A 15,195-nucleotide genomic window follows, 5' to 3' on the forward strand; every position below is an offset into this window, starting at 1 on the left:
CTGGGGAAGGACTTCCATAACATGACACTGAGGAAAAAACAGCAAGAAAAAGCACTCTGAAGCCCAGACCTGGGGGAAGACTGCTGATTTCTGGCTATCATGGTACAGTGTTCACCATCAAAACCCTCATATTTCAGATGGAAATAACAAGATTGCTTCAAATTGCCAATCCCAAACATCCGTTAATAAATACTGGATAGCTAAGGAGGAAGGTTCCTTCAGCATCTCATCATCACTGGCTCATATTGGGTGTTATGGAAGAAGCACATAGCACTGGGAGCCCAGAGGCCTGGGTGGGAGCTCTAGCTCCTACCCTAGCTTGTTGAATGGTCTCGACCTCTCTGGGCCTCAGATTTCTCATCTGTAAAACAAGCAGAATACATCATACATTCTGATTCTCCTTTTTTCACATGAGTGTGATGTGTTAAGCCTTCCCAAGCCCCTCTGCCAGGGTTTTGGGCTGCAGGGGTAATTAAGTCATGTGCTGTTTTCCATAGTTTGTTTCCTGGCTTATGTCTAGCTGGCTTTCTGTGACATGACTTGTCAACACATATAAGCAACAACTTCTATGTCTTAATGCTTTCTTTTCTTATTCTCTTTGAGTAAGAAATGGGGACCAGGAATGCAGTAGCTTCATGTTTGGTAAACCACCACCCAAAGTGTAAAATGTGGAACTAATTCAACCAGAAACTAAGACTGCTGTGGGAAGCATTACAGCTGCTTCCTGCTGGGAACAGGGACACATTTTGAAGGCAAGGTAGCATTAGGAGGAGTTCTTCGGTAAACAGGAACTAATCAATTCAGGCCATTGTGGGGGAAATTTGCAGACTTGTGTCTAAGCCTAACAGGACCCTGGAGGTGAAGGTCCAATTTAGCAGACAGCTGGATCCAGAGAAGATGTGAGGACAGAGAAGGGAAAATGAGAGGTATGTAGGAAGAACTGCAAAACTCCCTATTGAGACTATAAGAGTGCCAACCAAGTATTTATGATTCTCAATGATCAGGAGCAAGGAAAGGGAAATGGGCAAAAGGAAAAAAAAGAGGTGACTGAGGATCTCTGAAACATGCATCAGTATTTTAGCAGAACCACGTTGCCCAATACAAGATTCCTGGTCAGTGCATTCAAGTAGAACAGTCATCTTGTTAGAAACAGCCACTATTGTTCTGGCTAGAATAGAACCCCAACATTAAGGATCTACCACATAAGAGCTTCTTTCTGATAGCAGTTCTTTTTTTGTTTGTTTCTTTTTTGAGACGGAGTCTTGCTCTGTTGCCAGGCTGGAGTGCAGTAGCACAATCTTGGCCCACTGCAACCTCTGCCTCCAGGGTTCAAGTGATTCTCCTGCCCCAGCCTCCCAAGTAGCGGGGACTACAGGTGCATACCACCATACTCAGCTAATTTTTGTATTTTTAGTAGAGACGGAGGTCTCACCATGTTGGCCAGGCTGGTCTCGATCTCCTGACCTCATGATCTACCCGCCTTGGCCTCCCAAAGTGCTGGGATTATAGGCATGAACCACTGTGCCTGGCCCTAATAGCAGTTCTTTTGCCACTGTAGCTCTCTCAAGAAGGCAGGGACCCTAGGTGAGAGCAAAGAGTTGATTTAAATGCTCTTGGACCAGTTTTCTTAGGGCATAATCCAGAATTAGCTGGACTAACTCAGGTGTCTTATATTTACAACAAATATCTTGACAGGATCAGCATCTCCACAAGGACTGAATGAAAGGATCTATGATGGAAACTTGTTTCTTGAAATATTCCAGAAATTAGTATACCAGGACCCTCAAGTTTTTCCCTATTATAGTGGATAAGAGTGGTTTCTAAGGAGACTGTTCCAACCAGGAGATCCCATCCCTGACACACCAGCACTTGAGAGACTCAACAGGAATGAACTGAAGTCTTGTTGCTTTTAAAGAACTAGAAAAGGAAACTTCCCATCTGCCCTGCATTTAGAGGGTTTGGGTGGTATCCACAGAACAGAATGCTGACTGGGCAGCTACTTAGCCCTGAAACAATCTGCTAGAGCAGAACCCACCTGTGTTGGATGGAGTAAAGCCTGGCAAGGAGGGGCTGTTGAGGCCCGGGAGCAACACGGGAGGAATGCCCTGGAGCGCTGGATACGCTGTAGGAAGGTTAAGGGCCTGAAGAGGGGCATTGTCAAACATCCCTTGCTGCTGAGCTGCCAGTCCAAGGACCTCATTGGCCTTTTTAATCCGGTCCAACTCTTGTTGAGCCATCAACTGACGTACGGTGGCTGGATCAAAGTATTCTTTCTCCTTATCCAACTGGCTTCCAATGGTGTCTTTAACTTTGGAGATATGCTGTTGGGAAAAGATATGGTCACGTACAGACAGCCGAGCGCTGTACTTGATGCCACACAAAGTGCACTCTGTTTTGGGTCCCTCGTAACTCGTTTGGTTTATACCAAAATGCTTGGCCATGCTTAACTTGGACTTCTTTTCTTTTGCCCGGGCATTCTGGAACCAGACCTGAACGACTCTCTTTGGCAGTCCAATGTCATTGCCCAGGACCTCACATTCTAGCATAGTGGGTGTCCTGTAGTCATTAAAGCATGACTTGAGGACCTTCAGCTGCAGATTGGTCATCTGAGTGCGAAAACGTTTCTGCCCAGGCCGATCCCCGCTGTCACCAGATTTGCCTGCAGATCCACTCGCACCGGGACTTGGGGAGCAGGGGTCTGCAAGGCTTGAGGTTTCACTGTAGTCCACTGTACCTTCATTGTCATATTCCTTGCTATAAAAGCTTGGGGCTGGGCTGACCAGACCAGATGACAACCGATCTTCATACTCGGACATTGCCATCATGGCCGCTTTGGTCAGCCCTTCGTTGGGTGCAGAAGAGGATTTGGTTTCAGTTGCTATTCCCGTTGCACTGTCATTATCTGCATTGCCCTCATCTCCAGTTGTGGTATCTGTGATTGCTGTGTTCACAGAGGAACAGTCATCATTGTCCAGCTTAGTTTGGTCAAAGTTTAGATTAACTGAGGACATGGAGGGGCTTTCAAAGTCTTCAATCCCTTCCACCTTAATGGAGGAAGGGCTTAGAAGAGTTCTGGGTGACAATTCCATGGTTTTACTCACAGGTGAGAGGGGGACACCCTGACCATCACTACTGCTTGGGGGTAGGTGGGAAAAGCTAGTTCCATCAAAAATATCTCCTTTCATCTGGAGTCCCCCATCACAGTCTAAGAGCATTGCAGACAGAGTTAGGTTGTAGCCAGCTCTCTTGGCTTCATGCCAGTGACGGGACCGGATATGAGCCTCGAGAGCAGTCTTGGCTTTGAAGAGCGCTCTGCAAAAAGGGCATCTCCTGTGGGCCTGCGCTGGGCCTACAGCCCGGAACTGTCCTTTCCTTTCCCGAGCTCGGGTGTTCTGAAACCAGACTTGCACCACACGTTTCTTCAAGCCCACCTCGTGGGCAATGTGATCCAACATCTTTCGAGTCGGATTGGAATCCAATAGATACTTCTGGTAGAGAATTTCTAGTTGTTCCGGTGTGATGGTGGTTCTCAAACGCTTGTCTCTCTGAGGCTCTTCTCCTCCTGTCCCACTGTCGTTTTCGCCAGGGCTTGCACTGGCCTTTTCCTCCAGCTTCCTCTTGAGAGTGTTCATCGTGGAGGTTGGAGTTGAAGGAGAAGTGGCTGAGCTTGCTGGAATCTGAGGTATGGCCCCAGAGAGCAGCTGGCTGGCCAGGAGTGGGTTACTGGGATCAAAGAGCATGAAAGGCATATCCAGGGACCTATCTAAAAACTGGGGGTGGATGAACTGGTTCTGCGCACTCAGGAAGTGGAGCTGCTGATGCTCCTGCCAGTGCTCAAATGATGGAAATGCCAACTTACACTGGTCACACTGGTAGGGGATTAGCTGAGGAGGTAGGTTTGCCAGCTGTTGAGGAGTTGATGTGTGGAGGGGCTTGAGGGGCAGGTGGGAGAGCTGGGAAGGACTGGGGCTCGACTGGGGTAAGGGGCACTGTGGAGGGGGCGCTTGCGGAGGAGGCTGTGGCAACGAAGGCAGGGACGCCAACTGGGGGAGCTTCTGCTGGGGGGTGTTGGTCTTCTGCTCGGGCTGCTCTTGCTGCTGCAGCTCTGGCTTTGGTTGTCCTTGCTTTTCTTGGGTTTGGTTTGGCTGTGCACTGGGAGCTTCCGCCAGCTTTGGTTTCTCATCGCCTGCCTCTGTTTTTGAATTGAAGGTGGCCAGTTCCTCAGCCTCTGCTGTAAGCTGCAAGAAAGCGGAGGTAGCTGTATTATTGGCTGATGGTGCTGGGGCACTGTAAGCCTGTGAGGGCATCGGGGTACTGCAGGATGAGCTGGTAGGCGTCAGGATTTCCATGGCATCCATGGAATCCTCATTTTGGCTGTCATCCTGCCCCTCTTCATCCTCATCCTTGTAACACAGCTTCTTCTGGTGCTTGATGAGATCAAAGATGCGCTGAAACACCAGGCTACATTTTTTGCACTGGTAGTTCAAGTTGCTTGTTCGAATGTATCTATCGTTTGTAAGCTCACGCCGCTCTCCATCTTTGCCCTCTCCCTGATTCTCGTAATTCTTCCTGGCCTTCTGTCGGGCATTCTGAAACCACACCACTATGACTCGGGTTGGAAGGTTCAGTAAATTAGAGAGTTGCTCAAATTCATCATCCTTTGGGTAAGCATTGGCATCAAAGAAGTCCTGTAAGACCCTCAGCTGGTAGTCTGTAAACCTTGTTCTTGAAGACCTCTTGCTTCCCCAGTACTCCTGCTTCGGCGGTTCCGGCGAAGGGGGCCGGGAATCAATCTTGAGCTCCTCCAGGCTGGTGATGGGAGGATTACTGAAGTTGTAAGGGGAGTCCTTGTTACGCTGCCTCTCTTTGAAGAGGGTGTTCCTGAACCAGTGCTTGATCACTTTCTGGGGCAACCCAGACTTGTCTGCCATCTCTTTGATTTGCTCTTCACTGGGGGAGTTGTTAATGTCAAAATATTGCCGCAAGACTCGGAGTTGATCATCCGTGATCCTGGTGCGAGGCCTCTTGTTCTGCTGCTGGAGCAGAGTTGGATTGAGCTGATGCTGGTACAGCTGGGCCAGGTCCGCAGGCAGAGGCTCCACAGGTCCCAGCTGTGGGGGTAGCTGAGCTGGCAAGGTCTGCAGTGGCATCGTCTGCATCATCAGCGGCGAGAAGATGGGCAGCTCCATGGGCATGGAGAGCTGGGTGAGCGGCACTGATGGCTGGGCCGGTGCAATCGTAGGTGAGGTGATGGGCGGGGCTGATGCGGGGATGGCTGGCGTGGACGCCGGCTGAGGCGGCGCTGCCGGAAGTGGGGGTGGAGGGGGTGGAGGGGGAGGTGGTGGTGGCTCTGGGGTCTGAGGCCTCAGTGGGTACAGTTTATCATAGTGGTCTCTGTACTGTTTGGCAAACCTCTCCAGCTGTTTGAAGGGAAAGTAATTCTGGTGAACGTGCTCTTGATGACTCTTTAAAATCAAGATGTTGGAAAACAACTTGCCGCAGGAGTCACACTCGAGCTTTTCCAGGTTCTCTCCTTGGTCAGTCTTCCCATTCTTTTTCTGCACCTTCTGCTTGTTCTCATTATACTGAATGACCAACTCAAAGCCAAAGTTCTCCAGCAGGGCCTTGGTGGCATTCCCTCTGGCATCTGAAGCAATGCGTGGAGGGAGCATGGAAGGCTCAGAACTACCCCCTGGTGCCAACTCTTTCTTCTCTTTGGCCTTCAAGGCATCTGGCAGTGTTTCCTTCAGACCGGTGTTGCCCTCTCCCCCCTCGGCACTGTCCCGCTCTCTCTGGCTTTCTTTTTCCTTTTCTTTGATGACCAATTTGTTCTTCTTTTCGGGGTGCTGGCTTGGCTGAAGGAGGGCAGAGTGACTCTGGGCTATAGAGAGTTGGTTCTGCTGCTGCTGCGGCAAGATCTGCTGATGGCTCTGCTGTGGGACCTGAACCTGAGCCTTCAGATCTTCCAGCAGGCCTGGGCCCGTCCCAGTCAGCGTCAGTGCCCCGCTGGTCACTGGCAAGCTCACCTCGGGGTTAAGCTGGAACTCAGCACTGGGGATGTAGAAAGGGAAGAGGAGGTGCTGCTGCTGCTGTAGTTGCAGCAGGGTCTCAGTCGTCATGGGGAAGTGAGGAAGGAGGGTGGGGTTAAACAGCTGAGACTGGAGCAGGGCAGCCTGTTGCTGCAGCTCCTGCTGCAGGTGAGCTTGAACTTGAGCCTGGGCCTGGGCCAGTGTTTGTGCTTGTTGTTGTTGTTGTTGCTGTTGCTGCTGCTGTTGTTGCTGCTGCTGTCTGGATGCAATCATATCTGCCAGTTTCTTCCGATTGGCCTCCTTGGGCTCTGAAGGGGAAGCAATGTTGGCACCGATAGGATTCCCCAGGGGTGGCATCCCTACACTCTCAGTGGGCACTTGGCTCAGTAAGTTAGAGCTTGGAGCAATGCCAGCACTGCTTGGATTGGAGGTGGTAAAGGTGTTACTGCCACTGGTGCTCACAGGACTTGGCGTGGAGGAGCTCAAGGAGATACTGCTGCTATTCCCAGTCCCATTGCTGCTGCCACTTGCAGCCTCCAGCTTGGCTGCCCGGGCCTTGGTTTGATGTAACACAGACCTCATATGGATCTCCAGAGTGGAACTCTGGCTGTAGGCCACATTACAAGTGTTACACTTGAAAGGTTTGTTGTCCGGGCTGCTGGTGGGTTCTGGCTGACCAGTTGCTGATTCTTGAAGGGCTCTCTTTAACTTATGCAGGTGGGAGACAGAATTGTAGTGTACTAGCAGGATGTTCTTTTGAGTGAATGATTCCTTGCAGACGGTACACTTGTAAGGGCGAGAAGGGTCAAGGAATTTTTCCATAGTAAAATTGGGACCTTTTCTGAAAGGCAGAGCTCTCTTTGGCTCTGAGCCTGAGTCTTCTTGTACTGACCCAGAGTCACTGCCCGTAGGGCTCTGTTTATCTTCCAAGTCACTCTCTTCCTCCTTGTCTTCCTCAACAATTATGGTATGGTCCTCAGCCAGGGTGGGGTCTCCCATTGCCAGGAGGTCCCCATTGGCCAGAAGGCCACCATAAAGCTGTTGGATGTCAGCCTCACTCAGTTCCAGGTGGCTTGTCTCGAGGTGCTTCTTCAGAGCCTGGAAAGTTCGGAAACTGCGCTGACAAAGACAGCACATGGTGGCAGCTCTGATCACATGGTACTGAGAATGGAGCTGCAACTTTTCAATGGTCTTGAAGGCCAGGCTGCACTGATTACAGCGGTACTTGTACACATGGCGATCTGACACCGGCAGCTGAGGCCTCTTGGCATGCACTTCATTGAAATGCGTCTGAAGGGCAGCAGAAGTTTTGAAAACCTGGTTGCACCCCTTCTTCCAGCAGAGGAAGCCTGAGTCTTCTCTCACAGAGCCTGGGTCAGCAGGGGAAGGTTTCAAATCTCCGCTTTGCTCTGTGCTTGCGGATGGCAAGATGTTCTTTCCCAGATCCTCTGAGGTTTCTGTTACAAAAAAAAAAAAAAAAAAAAAAAAATCAAACCCAAAGATAAAGAAGGCTTTGTTTCAAGGATGACACCCAGAGCGGTCTGCCTAGTCAGGCCTCATGAACGCAGAATCTGATGATGAGGGAAGTGCCCAACCTGAATGACAGAATCTCTGTGGAGCGCCTCCTGCTTTCTTTTGTTCCTCCAATAGAGCACATATTATAAACAGGGTGCACATGAACAGAGATGAATAAAAGGAAATACAAAAAGTTTCAATGCATAATAGACCCATGTCATATCACAGATCTAACAGTCTTTTAAATAGCATTTAATTGCTTGACTCAGAATCCTCAATTTCTCAAGAACTGGTTTGAAGGTTACTGATCTTAGACTGGATTTCCCTTTTATGTTCATCTTTTATGTAATAAGAATTTAGCACAGTAGATCTGAAGTGTAGAATATGTGAATTAATGCTGTCCTAAGTTGTGAGGAATTTACAAGAACTGCTGAACATTGTAATATAAGAAATTTGGGGATACATATTTGTAGGCACTTAATTTCTTATTATAATGTGACTTCTGATTGCCATCTCTATTCAATAAGCAATGAACATTCAAGTGTTCAATTATTTAAAATACATTTTTTTTTTCCTACAACGAGATCGTCACACCCATAAATACCGAGACCCTTTATCAGGTCATTTGTCCATTGTCTGATATGGAAAACTCACAAGAAAGAGAGGAGGCGGGGCAGTAGTGCGGCCAACTCTTCCCACCTTAGAAGTGAAAGATGTAGGACAGCCTCACAGAGGTCTAACCATCCATCTAGCCAGGAAGCACTATATGGCACCAACTATTGCAGCACACGTCTACAACAGTGTTCTTTCTAAAGGCACCTCTGTGCTTCATCCTAAGCCAATCCCAGAAAACTCAGAACGAAAGAATCCAGTGTACCTAAAAATCAACCCACAAGTCCCTACTAATTAAGTCCTCAGAAATACAGTGTTTAATGGCTTACGACGGTGGGGCCTACTGACTGAGTCTCTGCTTATTCACTCCCTAATTGTATAGTTTAAGGGGACGTGTGTGTCTATGCCAGACTTCCACTGGTTCTCATACTGATTTTCTCTCACTTTAAACCATGTGAGTAATATACAAATACATGCCAAGAACCAGAGTATAAAGTAGCTAATGACAGTGCCCCTCATCTCCTGATTAGTTACATTCACCTTAAGAGTATTATAAAGAATTCCTGAAAGCCTTTCTCCGTGAACATTTTGGCATTCCATCTTGTTTCAATTTACTGGGGTCAAGAATAATGATACTGACCAGGCTGCTTTCCTGCCTCTTCCAAATTGGAATTCCCATCTCGATCTGGAACAGCTGCTGGGAGGAACATGCTGCTGGGCATCACCATCTCGGGGGTGGTCACCTGAGAAGAGCAAGGAGAGTCAAATGGAGAGGAAAGCAACACACAACAGGAAATGTTTAAAAAGTATTTAATAAGCAAAATTAGCTTTCACCAGTGTAAAGCTAGAGGTGTCTCACTTTTCATAGCCCACTGAAGATTCATGTTTATTAGACAAAGCTCACATCAGTCAAAAGTGTTTCTACGGTTACATTCTGGACATAATTAGCAGCGCACACTTGAAGAATAATCTTATTATTAATATTTTTCCTTTATGCAGAATTTTGACTTTGATCACTGACAATGTTTTGTCATGGGCTGTGAAACTTCTTGTGCAACCAATTAGGTAGATAAGTTGAAAGGCCCACCTTAGGCTGCTGAAAACATAATAAGGGCCCTAATTAAATCATACCTAGTAAAGTACACTGTAATCTTGAAGCAGGGAGCATTGTAGTACTGTTTTCAAAATGTATTCAGGCAAGAGGAGGAGGGGAGTAAGAGTGAAGGAAAGGGTAAGAAGAAAAGAAGAGAACAAAGGGAAGGCTAAGGACACGCAGACATGCTGGCAGATTTTCCAGGAAACAACATTTGTAACCCTTTACAAGCTGACATCAAGCACAAACAAGCCTTTTTTTGTGACTCACTTAAGCCACGATTTCTTCTGGAGTCTCTGCCCAAGGTATACAACATCAGAGGGAACCTCTGACCAATGTCCCAGCCATAGAGGGTGGCCTGCACAGCATTCTACAACAGGGAAGCCCCACCTTGACCACGGCCATTTATTCTCAATACAGGAATTCTGGAAATCACCTAGATCCAAACAGCTGCAACTTTTGGGCAGAGCCTCAGGTATTTCTCTAGGTCTCCCTGCCATACGGCCAGAAGCTTGTCCAAACAGGTTATCATTTGCCCTATGTTAATGTGATAAGCAGCCCTCAATATCCAATGGAAAAATCAAAGGTTCTTCATTCAAAAAGAAGCAATATTCCTTTGCCTGATATGGGGTGGGAAGGGTAGGTGGCGATGATATTGCAAATGAATTAGAAAGCACCTCCCATTTGATGATAGCCAGAGAAATGGACTGACCTAGAAGCTACAGGACCAGAAACTACAGTCACCACTAACCTTTCTACATGGCGCCCAGCCCCAGTTTGAGACATTATTTTTCCATCAAACAGAACCATACTGCACAGACATCTTCACTATCTGTTGCAAAGATTGGAATACTTAGATTTCTGTTCAAAATTAAATATTTTAAATACATTACTATTAATTTTTAATGGTTGTGAAGATCCCAGCCTTGCTCAAAATAGCTACTGAAATGTCCACTAGAATCATCAGCAATAGGCTTGACAACTAGAGGAAATACCCAGACAGCCGCCCCATCAACATAAGGTAACTCCTCATCACACTTAGGGGTATTAGAATCATTTCAGCAACCCAGGTGCCAGCGGGTGCAAAAAGTAAGCAACAGGCACTATGGAGAAGCATTCTGAGAAATGCTGTGTTTACGAAGAGCAGGTGCATGGCAGGTGAATGTGTGTGACATAGCATTCTTGCCTCCACAGACATCTGCACCTCACACAAAGCTCATCGACAGCTGGTTAAGACTAGCTGTTGATGAACCGTTAGGAATGGAGTAGAGATTGCCAAACTCATTCCATCTATTTTCTTTTTAATAGAAGGCATTTCTGACCAGTGTGGCTGGGGAGTCCAGCGGGAATCCGAGAAGTGAAAGGTCACCGATTAATTTACAGTCCTCAGCCGAGGGGGAGCACGAGGTTGGGGGTAAGAGGGGGAGAAAGGGAAAGGAAAAAAGACTCCCCCCCACCTCCTTTCTCGGTTGTAGCTGCAGGATCAGTCCTTTCCTGGGATCTTTAGGAATTATGAAAAATGAATCATGAGAAATAAAAAAAAAAAAGCCCTACAGAGTAAAAAAGAATAAAATTATCTAACACCTCAGCTGCACATCATTATAGAAAACTGTGGGCTTTTCATACGCATTACAGTAAGGCAGACATCCCCTCTAACAGACTCAGTACGACGGATCAGTAATTGTTTTCATACACTTTAATTAGAAAAACTCAGATGGCTATGAATAATAATGGAAAAGAGAGACTTTTGCACTTGAAAGGTTGAAGTCAATCAAGTGTGAATGACGGCAAAAAAGAAAAAAAAAAAAAAAGACACCAATTCATCAGCCCTCTGTTGTCTCGCTGCGACTTTAATCATAATTCCTGATTGGGATTCAAGAAGGCAGTAAGCAGCGGTTCTTTGTCTGCCTTCACCTTCCATCAATTAACTCTCCCCGAAATATAATCATCAACCTCACGTGCTCCTCTGCATCTTAATCTGGGCCTCCAAACCTGTAAGTCTTGCCCCATATGTGTTTAAGTAACTACTTTTATCCACCTGCATCTTCTCATCTATAGTGTACCCAAACTCTCCCTGAAAAAAAGTGGGGGTTGGTACATGAAATTTCGATGGGCAAGAAATTCCCAGGAGGCAAACAGGAAGATCCCTAAAGAGAATCCTAAGGATCTGGAAATGCAGGTGGGGTCTGTCTGCGCATGTGTCTGAACAGAGGTTGAGAATGGAAGCGGCCTTGCTACACAGGCTACTGGAGGGCCCCATGTCAGTCAGACACTAACGTTCCCATGCCTTTGCCCCACTCTTCCCTCTCCTACCAGCTTCCAAAGCTTTCATGCTTCATCTTGAAGAGCCGTAAACATGATCCTGTCAACAGAGCACACTGAGGAGTCCTTCCTCTCACTGAGGTGATATATATATATCCAAAGGCAGACTTCCTTCAACACTTGCCTTGGCACCCCCTTTGTTTTCCAATCATATCTGGCCACTAAACTGCAAGGAATTCAGACTGTCCCAGCCATAGTCTCTAATGGATAGCTGAAAATGGGAAAGTAATAACCCAGCTGTCGGCCGGATGCGGTGGCTCACGCCTATAATCCCAGCACTTTGGGAGGCTGAGGCGGGTGGATCACTTGAGGTCAGGAGTTCAAGACCAGCCTGACTAACATGGTGAAACCCCATCTCTACTATACATACAAAAATTAGCCAGGCGTGGTGGCACATGCCTGTAGTCCCAGTTACTTGAGAGGCTGAGACAAGAGAATTGCTTGAACCCGGGAGGCAGAGGTTGCAGTGAGCTGAGATTGCGCCACTGCACTCCAGCCTGGGCGACAGAGTGAGATTCTGTCTCCAATCAATCAATCCATCCATCCCAGTTGTGCTGAGCACAAGTAGTGACTCACTTCCCTTTTGCCAGGAACACTGAAATATGTAGGTTTATGAGAAGACAAAACCTGGTTGTAGCATAACCAGGGTCATGCCAAGTGTGCCAAACTTCAAAAGCCCTCAAATAACTGGTCCTACCACCAATTTTCCTGCAGAACAATATACATGCTTTCTCTCTCTTCCTTCTCCCCTTCTCCTCTTCTCTCCATCTCTCCATCTCTGGCCACAATCCTACTTCCAGTCCATACTTCCAGCTATGGACTCAAAAGCCAAACAAAAAAAAGTTCTAAGGTTTGGCCAGATGACAGTACACATCAGCCCACCTACAATGTAGAAAGTACACCTACACTTTCTACATTGAATGTACCATCCACATTGATTATTCCAATGATCCATACATCAATAAACATTTACTACATTAAATTATACATTAAATTATATTCCCCACTCTATTCACTAATAAACCTGAGAAGTAACAAGGAGACAAAAGTTTTTCTGGTTAAGAAAATTCAATTGATCACAGCCATTACAACATTTGGGTCTCTCAAGACTGGCCTCTGCCATGCAAAAGGCAGTTCCATGGTGATCTTCTAGATACCACGTTTTCCTCCCAAATCTTCTGAGCCAGTTCAACTACCTTCCTCCCAGAGTACTTGTACATTTCATGGAAACTTGGGAAGAAACCATCAGCTGACTGGAGTGCAGAAAATTTGGAAGCAAACAGTGGCTCTGACATATTCCTAACAAACAGGTCTCATGCATAACAAAAGAAATGTGGAGTTCTACTCCAGTGCTCAAAACCTCCCAGTTTAAGCAATTTTCATATATAACAGAAACAGAAGCGTTCCACATTGATGCTAAAAATGTTCAAGCTTAAGTACTTCCAAAATAACACAGTTGAGAAAGAGTAGCCTTGAGTGACTCTCAGTTCATTCAATTGACCATCATTTACTAAATAAACACTGTACAGGATCCATGTGCTGCTGCATGCTTCTGAGATGCAGAGAGCCAGACAAAAGTCTCTGTCTCCAAAAAGCTTATGATGCAGAATAAATAACCCTTTAGAGGTCACAGAAGCCTTAGAAATCTAATACAAGTTGCAGACTCCTAGGAAAATACTTTCACAGAAAGAATATTCCAGATAATTTCAGGAAATCACAAGCTCCCCAGAAGGAAGTCCATGTACTCAAGTGAACTGCCCTTGATCTACTAGGAGAAGCGACATAGGTTCATAAATACATAGTTCCAAGCTCTTCCTAGTTTGGTTCATTATTATTTCGGATTATGTTTTAATGCTTTTCAAGATTCTGTGAGGTGAGTGGACCCTAAAGCCTCCAGGGCACACCTTATACAGCCCAGGGTCTGAGGTATGGGACTAGTCTCCCACTCTGACATTTGGGAGGGGCTGCTGAAATGTATAATTTCTTGGTAGAAGCTGGAGTGATAAGGAACACCATCCTGCCACTTACGCCAGCCCCTGCAGGTCACAGATGTGGAAGGGCCAAATACAACACCCTGTGCAGCCAAGGTCGCCCTCTGCTAGTTCTTATAGGACTGCTCACGCCAAGTCATCGCTCAAGGCTACCTGCAGACAGGCTTGCCCAGGTTAGATCGATGCCCCCGACACTTTCCATGTGCTGGAAAACAGAGAGATTTTTTTTTTTTTTTTTTTTTTTTGAGATGGAGTTTCGCTCTGTGGCCCAAGATGGAATGCAATGGCGCGATCTACAGTCTCCTCCCAGGTTAAAGCGATTCTCCTGCCTCAGCCTCCCGAGTAGCTGGGATTACAGGTGTGCACCACTACGCCCAGTTTTTTTTTTTTTTTTGTACTTTTAGTAGAGATGGGGTTTCACCTTACTACTGGCCAGGCTGGTCTCAAACTCCTGACCTCAGGGGATCCTTCCCCATCGGCCTCCCAAAGTGCTGGGATTACAGGCATAAGCCACTGTGCCTGGCCAGAAGAGAGATTTTCTTAGCAAAAGTGGTGAACCTCGTTTCTCTGAGACCCTTATTCCTACCACCTTGGCATTGCTCACTTTAAGGACTTGTTTCTGAAAAGTCCACTATTACAGGTGAAAGTGTAGATTTGCTAATACCTAGGCTCCCAAGGATGCCTCAAATCCTTTACTTTTAATTGAAAATGAATAGAATGAAGAAACTCAGACAAAAAGAAGAGAGACCTCAGACACAGACCACCTTGGCACAGACCAAGCCAGTCTCTACATCCTTGTGGATGAGGCTGGTCATTTAAGCATGAAGTTAAAACCCAGCTGCTTTTAGGGCTGAGCAGTCTAGCTAGTGGTATATCTAAAGCCAGCTGTTCCAGCAAGAGGCCAGTTGCTCACTTCGTTTCCTGTACCTAGACAGCCACTGGGGCCCACTAGCTGGTGTCTAGACACTTAACAGCCAACAAACCAGGGCGCCTGTTGCCAGGAGAGTTTCAGAGTTGGGTTCCCCACTCCCCTTTACTGCCTTCTGCATGTGCCAGGGAGAACATATTCCCCACTCCCCTTTACTGCCTTCTACATGTGGAAAGGGCTTTGGTGGCATTTGTTTGTTTGAGACGGAGTCCCGCTCTGTCACCCAGGCTGGAGTACAGTGGCGTAATGTCAGCTCACTGCAACCTCTGCCTCCCAGGGAGAACTGGACCATGGAGTCTAAAAGGCCCAGCTTCTTCTCCCCTTGTCCCATTTCCTTTTCTTTCTTTTCTTTCTTTTCCTTTTTTTTCTTTTCTTTTTTTTTTTTTTTTTTTTTTTTTTGAGATAGTCTCACTTTGTCGCCTGGACTGGAGTGCAGTAGCATGATCATGGCTCGCTATAGCCTCGAACTGCTGGGCTTAAGTGATTCTTCTGCCTCAGCCTCCTGAGTAGCTAGGACTACATGTGCACACCACCACTCTCAGCAATTTTTTGTGTGTTTTGTTTTTTTGGTAGAGACACAGTCTTGCCATATTTGCCTGGCTGGTCTCAAACTCCTGGACTCAAGCCATCCTCCCACCTTGGCCTTCTTGTTTCTTTTCTAAAACTCCTTCTGTAAGGTAGTTCATTCAATTTTTAAATACATCA

The 15,195-nt window shown here is 46.8% G+C and overlaps 1 protein-coding gene across 2 annotated transcripts in view; it reads right to left on the reverse strand.

Annotated features, from left to right (window-relative positions):
* Nucleotides 1-15,195, reverse strand: part of ZFHX3 (zinc finger homeobox 3) — a 261,276-nt gene that overhangs the window by 7,346 nt on the left and 238,735 nt on the right. For both annotated transcript variants that reach the window (XM_010355429.2, XM_030925334.1), the window contains 2 exons: nucleotides 8,797-8,899; nucleotides 2,036-7,486 (listed from right to left, as the gene is read on the reverse strand). In XM_010355429.2, the coding sequence (XP_010353731.2) occupies nucleotides 2,036-7,486; nucleotides 8,797-8,899 (5,554 nt within the window). The remainder of the gene's footprint in view (nucleotides 1-2,035; nucleotides 7,487-8,796; nucleotides 8,900-15,195) is intronic.

Source organism: Rhinopithecus roxellana, chromosome 20 (genome assembly GCF_007565055.1).
Source record: "Rhinopithecus roxellana isolate Shanxi Qingling chromosome 20, ASM756505v1, whole genome shotgun sequence".
NCBI lineage: Eukaryota > Metazoa > Chordata > Mammalia > Primates > Cercopithecidae > Rhinopithecus > Rhinopithecus roxellana.